Genomic DNA, 16,239 nt, shown 5'->3' with positions numbered 1-16,239 from the left:
CCTTTGGGTATAGAAAAGATGCCTAAAAGTCACTTAGAACAGGGGTCCCCACCCCCGGGTCTGGGGCCTGTTAGGAATCGGGCTGCACAGCAGGAAGGGAGCAAGCGAAGCTGCGTCAGCCGCTCCCCATCCCCGCCTCACCGCTCGCATGACCGCCTGAACCCTCTCCCCACCCCATCCCCGTCCGTGGAAAAACTGTCTTCCACGGAACCAGTCCCTGGTGCCAAAAAGGCTGGGGACCGCTGACTTAGAAGAAAGATGTATGAAGATACCAAAGACAACTTTTTCTCTGAGAGATCCAGAGACATGAGACACTTGATTGGTCTGAACTCCGATAACACTTAGAATTTGAATCCCACCATCTGAAAAAGCAGTTCTTTTCTTTATTCTGTAAATCTTTTCTCCACAACTACACTGAAAGCTCCCTGGATGCAGGGACCATGATTTATTCTCCAGGGCTGGGCATGCAAGAGGAGAACAGAAACAGAATTCCCATAATGGATGGAAGAGAATCTCAGCATGGTTAATATGGGGGTAAGATGGCAGGAGAGGGCAGGGCCAGGACTCAGACATGGCTTTGGGTCCTGAGTTTTCCTTTCAGTAAACCCTATGCTTAAAACAAAACACTACAATTAAAAAAATTTTTTTTAAGTTAAAACAAAAACCCCTATGGTTTTTCAATTCCTTTGGGTTTCCTAAAGCTCGGTTTTCTCAACCACCATTGATATGATGCTCTTTCCTAATTATTACTCTTGAAGGACAGGGGGTGGCAGTGAGGAAAGAGACATGAAGGTAGAGAATACGGTTGGAGCTGTACATCTATTTGATTTCAAAATATCTCTACCTTTACTTCCCAAAGATGCCTTAAACTTTTTTTATTTTATTTTTTGGCCACGCTGTGCGGCATGCAGGATCTTCCCCAACCAGGGATTGAACCTGTGCCCCCTGCAGTGCAAGCTCAGAGTCTTAACCACTGGACCACCAGGGAAGTCCAAAGATGCCTTAAACTTAAAACTACTTTCAGTGAAAGGAACCAGCAGCCTTCCCAGTCACTTAAGCCAGAAGCCTGGAAGTCATCCTTGAATGTTCCCTTTATATTAACCTCAACATCAACTCCTGTTGATTCTACTTCCTAAATGCCTTAGAGCCTGGCCTTTCTTCTTCCTCAAGGCCACACTTCACTCTGTCCCATTTATTTCTCACCAAGGTCACTGCAATAGGCTTCCTGGAAGAGGTGATGGTTAGGCTGAGTCTTGAAAGACCAACAGGAGTCAGTCGAGCAGCAGTTTGTTTAGAGAACTGTCCTCCGCTGATGATGCATGGGGAGTGGTGGCCAGTGAGAAGGGAGAAGCAGGCAGGGCACAGAAGAGGAAGGGCCTTCTGAGCCAGGCTAAAGAGCATTTAGGTTTTATCCTGAAGGCAATGGGCACCCACTCAAAGGCTTTAAGCAGTGGAGGAAAATGCTCAGATCTGTATTTCAGAAAGACCACAGAGGCTTTTGGAAGCATAAGGAGAATGGCTTGGGGGACAAGACAGAAAGAAAAGAGGCCAATTAAGAGGCTGTTGGTGGGGCTTCCCTGGTGGCGCAGTGGTTAAGAATCCGCCTGCCAATGCAAGGGACATGGGTTCGAGCCCTGGTCCGGGGAGATCTCACATGCCGCAGAGCAACTAAGCCCGTGTGCCACAACTACTGAGCCTGTGCTCTACAGCCCGAAAGCCACAACTACTGAGCCCACGTGCCACAACTACTGAACCCCGCGCGCCTAGAGCCCCTGCTCCGCAACAAGAGAAGCCACCCAATGAGAAGCCCGCGCACCGCAACTAGAGAAAAGCCCGCGTGCAGCAACAAAGACCCAAGGCAGCCAAAAATAAAAATAAATTTATATTAAAAAAAAAAGAGGCTGTTGGTGAAAAGTGATTAGAGAGTGAGAGGGTGGGAAGATCTCTGAAAGATGTAAAGGTATGGTGTACGTTGTCATCTTTCATCTTCCCTTCTTTTTTTAACCTAGAGCATCTATTCACGCTTTTAATGCATTTGGTACGATGGACACCTCCCCCCCCCCGCCCAACAGCGGCTCAGCGCACTTACCAAGAATGGGATGGGGGTTGGTGAGGAAAAATGGTGCAGTGCTGGTGAGAACTTCAGCAGCGGCCAGCCTGGACTCGGTGGGAAGATGATCTCCACAAGAAGAGAGGACCAACTGAACCCACTGCTTCAGGTTGGGGGCCACCAAGTCCCTGGTCTAAAAGTACAAAGTATACATACAGCAGTTCAGAAGATGCGACATGGGCAGACATGGAATTAGGGATGAGCTACATATGCGTTTCCCAGGCTCCCTTGCATCGGGGAGTAACGTGATTAAGTTTTGACTAATGGGACGCCATTAAAAGTGGTATCTGTGCAATTTCAGGTAATATGTAAGGAAATATGTGTGACCTTCACTTCTTGGGTTTCTCTGTCCTGCTAGTTGAACAAGGACAAGACGATGGGAGCTGGAGCAACTATCTGGGACCAGAAGATGGAAGCCACTTATTAAGGACAGCGGAACAACAAGGTGGCAGGGCCGGGGAGCCCAATGATGTCATGTCACCATCTGCATTGGACTGCTTCTCTCTGGTTTAAGCCACTGTATTTTTGAGTTTCTGTTACATTTAAAGCAGCATCCTAACTAACATTATTGTTTAAACAAAGCCCTACTGTTATTTCTTTATAGTAACAGCTTTATTGAGATGCAATTCACATACCATATAATTTACCCATTTAAATACATAATTCAATGATTTTTAGTATATTCACAGATATGTGTGTACAACCATCACCACAGTCAATTTTAGAACATTTTCATCACCAAAAAGAGAAGCCCTGTATACTTTTTTATTTTATTTTATTTTTTTGGCGGTACGCGGGCCTCTCACTGTTGTGGCCTCTCCCATTGCAGAGCACAGGCGCACAGGCTCCGGACGCGCAGGCTCAGCGGCCATGGCTTATGGGCCCAGCCACTCCGCGGCATGTGGGATTTTTCCCGGACTGGGGCACGAACCCGTGTCCCCTGCATCAGGAGGCGGACTCTCAACCACTGCACCACCAGGGAAGCCCCAGCCCTGTATACTTTAGTTATCATCCCCATCCTGTCAGCTCCCCCTCGCCCAGCCCTAAACCATTAATCTACTTTCTGTCTTTATGGATTTGTCTGTTCTGCACATTTCATATAAACTGAATCATACAGATGGCCAACAGGCACATGAAAAGATGCTCAAAACTACTAATTATTAGAGAAATGCAAATCAAAACTACAATGAGGTATCATTTCATACCAGTAAGAATGGCCATCATTAAAAAGTCTACAAATAATAAATGCTGGAGCAGGTGTGGAGAAAAGGGAACCCTCCCCTACACTGTTGGTGGGAATTTAAATTAGTGCAGCCACTATGGAGAACACTTTGGAGGTTCCTTAAAAAACTAAAACTAGAACTACCATATGATCCTGCAATCCCACTCCTGGGCATATATCCGGAGAAAACTCTAATTGGAAAAGACACATGCTACACCAATGTGCACAGTGGCACTATTTACAACAGCCAAGACATGGAAGCAACCTAAGTATCCATCAACTTTATCCATGGATAAAGAAGACGTGACATATATACACAATGGACTATTACTCAGCCATAAAAAAGAATGAAATAATGCCATTTGCAGCAACATGGATGGACCTAGAGATTATCATACTAAGTGAAGTAAGTCAGACAAAGACAAATACCATATGATATCTCTTATATGTGGAATCTAAAAAAATAATATAAATGAACTTATCTACAAAGTAGAAATAGACTCACAGACATAGAAAACAAACTTACAGTAACCAAAGGGGATGGTGGATGGGCAAGGGGAGAGATAAATTAGGAGTCTGGGATTAACATATACACACTACTGTATATAAAACAGATAAACAACAAGGACTTACTGTATAGCACAGGGAACTATATTCAGTATCTTGTAGTAACCTATAATGGAAAAGAATCTGAAAAAGTATATATATATATATATATATATATATAAAACTGAATCAAAATTAACTATACTTTAATAAAAAATGGTTAAAAAATTGAATCATACAATATGTGGTCTTTTGTGACTGGCTTCTTTCACTCAGCATGTTTTCAGGGCTCATCCATGCTGTAGGATGTATGTATCAGTACTTCATTACTTTTTATGGCTGAAAAATATTCCATTATATAGATATACCATATTTTATTTACCCATTCATCAATCAGTTGATGGACATTTGGGTTGTTTCCATCTTTTAAACTCTGGTTCTTTACTTTTTCTAGAAAGGGGATTATTGTTCCAAATAAATTTTACTTCCCCTATCACCTAAGCCTCTTTAAATGTTCAAAATGAGATTACTGGCTCCTCTGATCATCTATGAGCATCTACGAAACTGAACTGATCAGTGTCTTAGATCATGAGGAAGCTGCTGACTTGTGAACTTTTCTCTCCCTGAAAAATTTCCAATATCCTTCAAATATCACTTCATTCAAGTACCAAGCAGTGCCTCGGAGATGCACATGACAACTGGTTAAAAACGGCTTTAGATGAGAACGCTGTCTTTTGACAGACTTGTTAGGCTGCCCTGTGACTACTTTCTCAGAGCTTGTTCCCCACCCCCACCCCCCACCCCCCCCGCCCCCCCGCCCCAGGCTGTAGTTTTTTTAAGCAAATCCTCTCCCTTCCTACAAACTCTCCTCCTATCCTCCCCAAGACACACACATAACCTTTTTTTTAGCTTTTTGCATCTCCTAGTGACCACCTGGCTCTGGCCCCTTGGCCTGCCTCCGAATGACAGACCCAGAGAAACTGTGTATCTGCTTAGTACTCACCCTCTGGTCTTCTCTCTGTCCAGCCCCAGGCTCTCTGAATTTAACAATCTCCTATGTGAAGTCTTCCTCAGCTCTGCAAACACTCCCTCCGGCCTCTGCTTTCCCTCAGCCTCCTTCCTACTAGAGTATCATTTAATATCATGATCTAATGCTCCTTTTCTCTCGTTAGACTGCCCTTCAGTCTTCATCCTTGTACCCCCAGTACCTCTCTCAGGGCTGCTGGAGCATCGGAATAGGAATCCACAATGTTATGGTGCCACGATCACAGTGTGGTGATGTGAAACCAAGATCTTCAGGTAATTTTACTGTGGTATTGACTGCCTTCTGTTTATAATAATTCTCTGATGGTGGCATCTTTCTCATATGCCCCTAAGTATGCAAGTATTTGTCCTAAGGCATCGTTCCAGGAAGCTTTTTTTTTTTTTAAATTGAAGTATGGCTGATTTACTTCAACTATACTTACAGTGGTTTCAGGTGTACAGCAAAGTGATTCGGTTATATATATATTTTTTCAGATTATTTTCCATTATAGGTTATTACAAGATACTGAATATAGTTCCTTGTGCTATATAGTAAATCCTTGTTGCTTATCTATTTTATATGTAGTAGTTTGTATCTGTTAATCCCATACTCCTAATTTATCCCTTTCCCACCCTCCTTTTCCCCTTTGGTAGCCGTAAGTTTGTTTTCTATGTCTGTGAGTCTGTTTCTGTTTTGTATATAGATTCATTTGTATTATTTTTTAGATTCTACATATAAGGGATATCATATGATATTTGTCTTTCTCTGTCTGACTTAACTTCACTTAGCATGATATTCTCTAGGTTCATCCATGTTGCTGCAAATGGCATTATTTCATTCTTTTTTATGGCTGAGTAATATTCCATTGTATGTGTATATCCCATCTCCTTAAGCCAACTGTCTGTTGATAGGCACTTGGGTTGTTTTCATGTCTTGGCTATTGTAAATAGTGTTGCTATGAACACTGGGGTGCATGTATCTTTTCAAATCAGAGTTTTCATCTTTTCTGGATATATGCCCAGGAGTGGGATTTCTGGATCATATGGCAGCTCTATTTTCAGTTTTTTAAGGAACCTCCATACTGTTTTCCACAGTGGCTACACTAATTTACATTCCCACCAACCGTGTAGAAGGGTTCCCTTTTCTTCCCCAGGAAGCTGTTTTGATTACTTTAGGTCCACCCCACCCCCAAAGACATGTTCTAAGACAGGTGGGACACATCTGGGCCTCCACGCAAAGCCAGCTGGACCACGTTTGGGGGGGATATTTAAGCCTTAGCGATATATTTTCATACATAGTTGACTAGGATGCAATCCTAGTGACTTGCAATCCTTGGAACTGACTTGCGCATTCCCTCATTAGATGAAGAGTCTAGCGAGAAAAACAGGAAAAAACAAGGAGTTTGGGCATAAATGCACGCATGTCCTGGAGGAAGGAGGTTGTGTTACCCTCATGGACTCAAATCAAATGTGCCCAGAACAAGAGAAAAGAAATGCCAAACATGGTGCTCAGAAAATTCTCCCCAAGTTATACCTAAAGTGAAAAACCAACATGAATGATATTTTTGTAGAAGCTACACACATATGCCACAGAGATTCTGCCTGCGGGACAGTTCACTTTTACTGACACCTTCCAAGGAAATCAGAGGACAGAAATCTAGACCCCAAAACAGGGGAAATTAGCCTCACCTCCTCACACGTCTGCATGTGGTGGGCAATCACCTTGGAGGCGAGTCTCAGAGCTTCACTTTGTATTTCAGACCTAGGAAAGTCAGCCAGAAATCACACAAAACATATAATCGCCCTGAAACTAATATAATATTGTAAGTCAATTATACTTCAATAAATAAATATGAAAATGCATAAATAAATAAATAAAATCGAACATTTTATATACATATGGTTTTTACAGGTAGTCTGTAATCCATGTGGCTGTGAATACTACTAGAGATCTCTACCTTGTGGCTATACAAATGCCTCCGGAAGCAACTACCTTTTGGTAACTAATGGGGAACTCTGACATCATTCTATTGCTTGGGCTTAGAACACAGGCTGGGCTATGCTCAAGTTCATTACATAACTGACTGATGGGACCATGTGTTGTACCAAGTTTGCACAGGGAGCACTGGAGGCAAACCTTTCATTGGAAGCAATATCCATTGTCCAGATCAAGAACTCCTTTGGGGTTAGATGGACACAGCGCTCTGTCTGAGGAAGCCACTCACTGGGGTCCATGCAATGGAGAATTTTCAGTATCTGTGTGAGCCAGATCCATGGAAAACAAACAAACAAACAAACACACACACACCCCTCAGAAAAGTCTCCAGAATCTAAATAATAATCATTTGTACCAACAAGGGACTCTATCTTTCAAAAAGCGCCCACTGACTTCTTTTTTCCCCCTTAATAGCTTTGCAAGACCAAGATAGTCTAGAGCAGTGGCATGCTGGGATCAGAGGGCAGATGCCATATTCCTAGGTCAGTGCCCTTTCCTTTTGATCATGCTTTCCAGGTGACCATCTGCCCCCAAAGAGCCATGTCAGCAAAGACTGCTTACTCTCTCAATCTCTATCTTTGGTTAATCTCTGTCATCAATACCATTATCATCAAACACTTTTCTCAGCGCTCTTTTATGCATGAAGCCATGCCAAGCACCGTGCGAGAGAGTCCTTGCCCTCTGGATGCTGAATCTCCTTCCAATCCTGGAGATGCCAAAACCGATCCTGCCTCCTGACCTTATCACTCCAGTGGGCTCACCAAAGACTGTGGGGAATGGAAAGGGATGGTCAGTACACCAGAGACTTCACCTTGCAGAGGCATTCTGGGTGACTTTCCTTCATAGCCAAAATCAAGAATGTCCCTCCCATATTCCATAGCAAGGGCGGCAGTCCCTTCTCTCCTAGTCCCGAGGCTGCTGCTGAGAACCTTTCCAACAGGGCTTCCAGCGTCAGCAGGCGCACTTCAGGGAAGGAAGACTCCAACAGCCGAGAGAAGGAGATGGGAACGTCCCTTGCCTGCTCTCCAGCCTGGGCCGCTACTGCCCACACTGCAGCGACGGCCAGTTTGGTGAGGCTCTGGAGGTACTGGGGCAGGCCTGGCACCGTGAAGGTATAGGGGAATCCAGTTATCAACTCCGATTCCAAGATGATCCTTCTGACTTCCTCCCAGAAGCCAAGATGCTCCAGAACTAAAAAACAAAAAAGCAAAGGAAAAGAGGCAATCACTTTATTCAAACTTCCACAAAAGGACATAGGTGAACACACAAGACTCTGCATACCCTGGGTGGGACAACCAGACGTCATTCCTGAGTAGATTTCACACTAACCATGTAATAAGTGAGTAGGCCACTAAGCTTCAGACTTCTGGCCCAGAAGCACTTTCTATTTAGGTAATTCATGATTTTCCCCCTAGAGTGACAGAAGGCATTCCTATCAGAAGATGTGCTCCTGGCGTCCCTCCCTGATAGTCAATAAATATAAACTCAGTGACCTCCTGAATCCTCAAGCCTCATAGCTGAGCAGGATAAAAGAACATCTAGTCCACGCTTCCCTCAGGGGCTCAGATCCCCTCAACAGCACCTTTTCTCAGAGGCTCTTGGTAGAACCCTACAGTGATTTGGAGCTCACAAGACAGACTGTTCCACTGTTAATAGATCTATTTGCCACAAAGTTCCTTTTGGAGTTTCCACTCAGTGGCCCAATTCTGCATTTTGAGCCCTTTAGGCATTTGAATACAGTTATTATATCCCCTCTGTCTTCTCTAGGTGAAACACTCCTTCTTCCTTCAACTAGTCCCCAGATGATGGGGTCCACCCTCTCTCACTGTTCTAAGCCACCTTCCTTTGGATGTGCCTCACCCCTCTTCAGGCATGGCGCCACACAAGGGCACACGCCTCTCCCTCGTGGTCTGAGCAGCAGGACTGTCGCTTGCCCTGTTCTCACATGAGGTTCCTGGAGTTGTATCACACTGTTGACTCATGTGGAGCATAAAGTCAACTGAACCGCAGGCCTTTTTTTTTTTTCACATGGTCCACTGACAGTGGTGAGTCATCCATCTTCCACCTTGTACTCAGGACTTAGATCAAGACTTGTTTTCTTTGTTTGTTTGAAACCGAAGCAGATCCCTGTTAAATTTTATGGTCTGCCTTTTAGATTGCCGAGATCTTTTTGTATTCTCAGTTCTGATCACAAATATTTATTGCCTGCTTACTATGTGATGGGTGCTAAGTGAAATAAGAATAATGCCTTTAGGGAGTTTATATTCTAATTTGAGAAAAAGAAATGAATGACTAGGTGATTCTAATATAGTGGTGGAAGTGATCACCTGAGTCTTAAAGAGGCAGAGAGAGGTGAATGCGTTGGAACCACCAAGCAAAGGTTCAAAGCAAAGGTTCAAAGGTTCAAAGGCATAAAACAGAATGGACCACGTGAGGAACTATAGGCAGTCTGACCTCAGCACAGAATTCGAGGTGGGGAACAGCGGGAGAGGAGACTAGAGCAGCAGCATGTCCAGGACATGGGGAACCTCCTCGGCCACGTGAAGGAGCTTGGACATTTTTCTGCAGGCAAGGGGATGCCATCGAGGGGTTATTTTAAGCAACAAGGTCAGGTGAACATGTCCACTGAAGTGTTCTTATTGCTGAGAGACCAATATTAGAGGCAGGGAGCCCAGCTGAACGACTACTGCAGTAGTGGAAGAGAGAAATGATGAGGGTGTAAAGTAAGGAACAGACAGGAAGAAGGTGCGTTTGAGAAGCATCGAAGGAATAAAACTGGCAGCACTGGGGGACTGGCTGGGCAAGGAGTCTTGGGTACCTCCCAGAACCCAGATTCTTCATACAGCACATTCATCATCCAATAGAAGCTGGGTAAACCTCAATTTGACAGGCAGGCTGTAAGTTATCACTAAAGATGTGGACTGGACCAGCGTGGAGGACAGAGGGCTTTGGTGAGTATTATAGTTGGCTCCCTGCCTGCCCCACCCCCCACCCCACTCCAAGCTCTCATCAATTCATTAACCAGCTCTCTTAGGGTCTAGGTATTCCCCAGTTATGAATCCTCCTAACTCTACCATTCTGCTCACATGTTATCTACAAGAACATCAGGAGAGACTTCATCAAATGCCTTGCTGAAATTTAGATATCTCATAACTCAGTGAACACTACTGACTCCTAGAAAATGATCACAAACAGAATAAAAAAGTAAAAGATTAAAGTAACAGTTGGAAAAAACTCACTTGGAATTGAAATATTACATAGGCTTGCAATAATCCAGCAATTATTGCAATAATAAATAATAAAAATATAGACTATTCCTGTTACACATCAAACTGTTTCAAAAAGAAGTTTCTCCAGGGGTTTCCCTGGCGGCGCAGTGGTTGAGAGCTCGCCTGCCAATGCGGGGGACATGGGTTCGAGCCCTGGTCCGGGAAGATCCCACATGCTGCGGGAGCAACTAAGTCTGCAAGTCACAAGTACTGAAGCCTGTGCGCCTAGAGCCCGTGCTCCACAACAAAGAGAAGCCACCGCAATGAGAAGCCCGTGCACCACGACAAAGACCCAATGCAGCCAAAAATAAATAACAAATTAATTAATTAAAAAAAAGAAAAAAAGAAGTTTCTGCAAAGAGGCAGAAGAGGGGCTTGGGCTCCTATATGATGGTGCCCCTAGAGGCCACCCCCCCCCCACCTGCTAGCTGTGCTTGCAGACACACCGCTGCTCTTAACCCAGACTCTGCTGAGGTCTAAGTTCCAGCAGGAGGGCAGCCTTCTTTGCAAAGCAGCAGGGAAAACCCCAGGTGTCAGGATCCTCAACTTTTGTGTCATCATCTCTATTTTCAATGCCTAAAAACCTAATCCCAGTATAATTTAGAAATGAGAAGACCACACTCCAGTGATCTCCAGGTGTCACTTTCCTAGCCTTCCCACCCACTGCTACCTGAGGACAACACTGTATCAAAAAGGGTTTTCACTTGTTAGGCTAGGAGTCAGAAACATGGCTCAGAGACATGCTCTTTAAAACATAATTAAAAACAGGAAGAACTGTCTTGGTCATTCTGGATAATTTTCAGATGAACCTGCTATAGGTATTCCAGGCGGAGTGTATAGTCCGCTGGACTCAAGAGCTAGGCACCCAGACACACTTGCTTCCTTTAAGACCTTGAGGAAGGATGACATGATCAAGAAGCCCAGGACTGAAGGCACAACCCCAAAGATAGGGGACATGGGGCACCTGCTCAGGAAGGGCTTCTTTGGGACTTCTTGGCCTCCACTGCCTGTGGACTTCAGTATAATCCCATAAGCATGCATTAAGCATATAGTAGGTACTTCGGAGATACAGAGAGTCAGAGCTGAGAAAGAAAAATTACCTGCTGTCAAAGAGATTTAAAACTGATGGGAGGATAAAGACAACCACTAAAATTGCAAAATGCTTAGTACCCTAAAATCATTAGGGAGAAGAGCTGACAACTATTGAGTATTAACGTGCCAGGCACTATAGAATATTATATATCCATTATTTAATGCTATGAATAATAATTACTTTTAGAATTGACACTCGTTGAGTATTAGTCTAAGCACTTCAACAAGTACTAAATCATTTAATGAAGTAGGCGCTGTTATGATTCCCTGGTATTTTACAGATGAGGAAAGAGGTTAAGTTACTTGCCCAAGGTCACACAGGGAATTGTAGGTAAAGGGAATACGAAAGCCGTAAGAATGACCAAAATGAAAGCAATGTGCACTTATTTTCTATCGTAAGTAAAAAAAAAAAGGGGGGGGGGCTTTCAGAAGGGAACAAAATTTAAGATGGGCAGGGACTTCCCTGGTGGCACAGTGGTTAAGAATCCGCCTGCCAATGCAGGAGACACGGGTTCGAGCCCTGGTCCGGGAAGATCCCACATGCCGCGGAGCAACTAAGCCCGTGTGCCACAACTACTGAGCCTGTGCTCTAGAGCCTGTGAGCCACAACTGCTGAGCCCGTGTGCCTAGAGCCCATGCTCCGCAACAAGAGAAGCCATCGCAACGAGAAACCTTCGCACCTCAACGAAGAGTAGTTCCCGCTCGCCGCAACTAGAGAAAGCCCGCGCGCACAGCAACTAAGACGCGCGCAGCCATAAATAAATGAATGAATGAATGAATAAATAAATTATTTATTTATTTATTCATTTATTTATTTAAGATGGGCACTGAGGCTGCCCAGAGGTGCCTGCCTGGGAGAGGAAAGGTCAGGGCAGGTGCTCAGGGGAGTTGGGAGAGAGTAGACAGGAGAGACCTGCGAACAGGTTCGCTGAATTAATGTGTCAATAGAGGGGCAGCAGGGGAGGTTAGGTCGGAGCCACAAGCTAGGAAACTATCAGATGACATTCATGTAGGCACTTTCTCCGAACTGCTGCTTAGAAAAAATGTTCTTGGTTCTGCAGCAAGACCCAATGAGGTGTCCTAAAGCAGCGTTTCTCAAACTTGAGTGAGCATCAGAACCACCTGGAGGGCTTGTTAAATCACAGGCTGCTGCCTGGGCCTCACCCCCAAAGTTTCTGATTCAGGAGGGCGGGGGTGGGGGCTGAGAATCTGCATTTCTAACAAGCTCCCAGGTGATGCTGCTGCTGGGCCACGTACTTCAAAACCACTGCCCTCAGGAGATGGTTTTTTTCTTTTAATTAATTAAAAAAATTTTTTTTAATTAATTAATTTTTGGCTGAGTTGTGTGTTCGTTGCTGTGCGCAGGCTTTCTCTAGTTGTGGCGAGTGGTGGCTACTCTTCGTTGCGGTGCATGGGCTTCTTCTCATTGCGGTGGCTTCTCTTGTTGTGGAGCACAGGCTCTAGGCGGCTGGGCTTCAGTAGTTGTGGCTCACGGGCTCTAGAGCGCAGGCTCAGTAGTTGTGGTGCATAGGCTTAGCTGCTCCGCGGCATGTGGGATCTTCCCGGACCAGGGCTCGAACCCATGTCCCCTACATTGGAGGTGGATTCTTAACCACTGCGACACCAGGGAAGTCCCAGGTGATGGTTTTAATAAAACCAACCATGCCTCAATCCCACCCTTGTAGATTCTGATTCGGTTGGTTTGGAGTTGGTCACAGACATCTGGAGTCTTTTTTTTTTAAATATTTATTTACTTATTTGGGTGTGTCCGGTCTTAGCTGCAGGCATGAGGGATCTCTCCTTGCAGCGTGCAGGCTTCTCTCTAGTTTTGGTGCATGGGCTCTAGAGCGCACATGGACTTAGTTGCCCTGCAGCATATGGGATCTTAGTTCTCCGACCAGGGGTTGAACCCGTGTCCCCTGCATTGGAAGGCGGATTCTCAACCACTGCGCCACCAGGGAAGTCCTGACATCTGGAGTCTTAAGAACAGGTAATTCTGCTCTGTGCCCCAGCTGAGAACCACACTCCTCGGCTACGACTTTCATAGGGGCTCACAGGGTTTTCGGGATGGGCAGTAGGGGCTGCAGTTCCAAAGAGCACAGCTGATTCCAGCCCAGTACTTCACCACAGTGAAGAACTAGAAAGTTCACTGCCCCCCATTTTCTCTTACCAATAAAAACATCAAAGGAGGGGAAACCCCCAAGAATTCAAAAGAATGAATAAACTCTATAAAGGCCCCTTGCAGGCAGGCCTTTGATACTGGCTCATTATATACAGGTTCTGTTCTAGGGCTAGGGTGTAGCAGTGAATTAGAAAGACCAGGCTCTGCTCTCATGGAGTTCCCATTTAGATGTGGACCACAGAACACCCTCTGCCCCTCTGCCAGAGTGAGGGGCTCTCTGGGCAGAACAGGAGGTTGGGATTAGAAACATGAGCAGCAGCAGTGACTAAAAAGGATGTATTGCTTTCCTCTCTAGCACAGCAGTTTCTCAGCCCGGGAGGTACATTAAATTTATCTGGAGAGTTTTAGAAAAACACTTATGTCAGAGGACACTTGACTGCATCTCTGGGGCGAGCCTGGTTTCAAGGTGACCCAGGTGATTCTATTGTTCAGCTGAGGTCACAGCTACTGTTTTATGGGCTCTGCACCCCACAGCACGTAGAGCTCACCAAATGAATCTCACAACCAGGATTTCTTCCTAGTGAAGCACAGTTTTGTGTCCTGCCCTACCAAACGCATTTCAAAGTTGAGATCAACACCAAGTACTTGTTTCCATTTTTGTGAGGGCCTGCTGTCCACAAGATACAAAACAAACAAACAAACAAACAAACAAAAGATACAAAAAAACTCAAGTTAGTTCTTTGATGGCGCTTAGTTCTTCTTCAGTCTGAGGTCTGGCAACCCTCTTCTCTAGAAGATAACTTTTCTACTTGCAATTTCAATTTTGCCAGCTTTGGGTTGCCTCCTTTCTATCTTTCCTGGAAAGTCAAGTGTTCCAATTAAAGAATCATGTCCCTCCCCTTTAATCGCCCCATCTTATTTTTCATTATTTAGATGATTTTTATAAACTCTTGTTAATTGCAGTTTTTTCCCAGCCCTCCTTGTTTGGAATATCTTTGGATTTTCCCAACAGTGTAGTCATTTTAGTCACCCAAGTATGTGTGACTGATTCTAAACATCCAATTTGATTTCACTTTTGGAATTAACTTCTTTTTTTCTTCTTTAGAGCAAGCATATTTCTAGCCTTCAAAGGAATGGCTTATTGGCTGGATTCACTTGGAAAGACAATACCTCCTGCTGTGCTATGTCCCGGTTCAATGGAGAAATAATTCTCAAGTTTGGAATTCAAGAATCAATCAAATATCAAAAACAATGTGACAGGCTGGTATAAGTTGCCAACATTTTATTTTGTAAAGAAAGGATGTTAAAAACCTACCATCTATTATTTCATGAAAGAAAGGCTATCTGAACACCAAAAAAGTCATAGATTCCTAGTGTCATCATAAAGGACAATTCTTTAAAAAAATGTGGTTTAAAGAAAAATTTGCTATAGTTGTCATTTTGCTATAGTTTTATTGTGAAAATATCACCAGGGAGTAGCATTAGGGAACTGCAGCTTTGGAGAAGTTGATCAAGTTTCCTGAGGTTGATGTGTTTGGAGAACATGCCCAGCCTGAACAGAGGTGTCCTAGAGAGGAATGAAGGGACTTTGCCGAGTCCCTCAGGACAGCGAGTAGAGTGTCTGTGAGAAGGAGCTAAGTGGTCCATTCACACAGTTCCCTCTGGGAATCTCAGATGTGTTATTTTAGCAGTTTTAGTTCTTTGGCGAGTTGCAGATTTCAGTGTTATGTCTGCAACCTGAACAGTGATTGCTAAATTAACTGGATTTCAAAGCTGCCATTCTCTAACCAACCAAGGTAGGGCGCTAACATCAACCCAGGCTGCTGAAAGAGGATTTAAAAAGCAGCACTACCTAGAGCATGGTCAGCTCCTAGTTCCCAAATCCTGTTCTATTATTTAGTGAAGTAAGTCTCCTCCCCAAAGGAGGAACACAGCCCCAAAGGGCAGGCCCATGGGGCATTTATCTTTGATTTTCTGAGCTACAGGTTTGTTAAAAAAAAAAAAAAAAAATCAATGTAATTTTAAAAGATTCGTGTTAATCTAAATAGCTTTGATGAGAGCATTCTGGAAAACAATGTGGATGATATCATTACCACATAATTATGGATATAGTGGAGTTTCACCATAAGAGCATTTAATTTACGTGAATTTAACTCTAAGTACTCGGCAAACAGAGAGAAAGAGATTGAAAAATAACAATTAAGGGCTTCCCTGGTGGCCCAGTGGTTGAGAGTCCGCCTGCCGATGCAGGGGACACGGGTTCGTGCCCCGGTCTGGGAAGAACCCACATGCCGCGGAGCGGCTGGGCCCGTGAGCCATGGCCGCTGAGCCTGCGCGTCCGGAGCCTGTGCTCCACAACGGGAGAGGCCACAACAGTGAGAGGCCCGTGTATTGCAAAAAAAAAAAGAAAAAAGAAAAATAACAATTAAAAGCGAGAGGGCAGTTTCACCTGACATTCCAATCACTGAGCATATCCCCAGGATGGTGGCTGTGCTGTTACCTTAGACGACTGGCTCTCAAACTTCGGCGTACTCACCTCCAGAGTTCCTGATTCAGTAGGTCTGGGACGGGGCCCCCCAAATCACACTTCTAGCAAATCCTGGGCGATGCTGCTGCTGATGCAGGGACCACACTTTAAGAACCACTACTTCAGACCATCTGAGATCATCCGTGCTTCTCATGCTGTAAACATCTTGCCATGCCGAACGTGTATAATTCTAGTGTTTAATGGTATTTGTTTTTGTACACCATGGCCCCTAATCATATGTCAACCCCTTCATCTAGTGCTCAACCAAAGAGCTCCTGAATATTACATAGTTCCTGGCCTTCGCTGTTAATGTCACGAACCAAGATAGCCTG

The 16,239-nt window shown here is 44.5% G+C and overlaps 1 protein-coding gene across 10 annotated transcripts in view; it reads right to left on the bottom strand.

Moving 5' to 3' along the window:
* Window positions 1–16,239, bottom strand: part of THADA (THADA armadillo repeat containing) — a 312,971-nt gene that overhangs the window by 50,394 nt on the left and 246,338 nt on the right. For 9 of the 10 annotated variants that reach the window (XR_016395456.1, XR_002644568.3, XM_022573955.3 and 6 more), the window contains 4 exons: window positions 7,709–8,088; window positions 7,039–7,157; window positions 6,591–6,663; window positions 2,090–2,243 (listed from right to left, as the gene is read on the bottom strand). Coding sequence is in view for 7 of the 10 variants with exons in the window: in XM_022573955.3 (XP_022429663.2) it covers window positions 2,090–2,243; window positions 6,591–6,663; window positions 7,039–7,157; window positions 7,709–8,088 (726 nt within the window). In the remaining 3 variants the exon portion in view is untranslated. Of the gene's footprint in view, window positions 1–2,089; window positions 2,244–6,590; window positions 6,664–7,038; window positions 7,158–7,708; window positions 8,089–16,239 lie in introns of those variants that run through there. The other variant, XR_016395457.1, reaches the window with a different exon arrangement.

Source organism: Delphinapterus leucas, chromosome 13 (assembly GCF_059928025.1).
Source record: "Delphinapterus leucas isolate spDelLeu-1000000601 "Yukka" chromosome 13, BTC_Dleu_Yukka2, whole genome shotgun sequence".
NCBI lineage: Eukaryota > Metazoa > Chordata > Mammalia > Artiodactyla > Monodontidae > Delphinapterus > Delphinapterus leucas.
The sequence above is the reverse complement of the archived record's forward strand: the minus strand, read 5'-3'. Positions and strand labels throughout refer to the sequence as shown.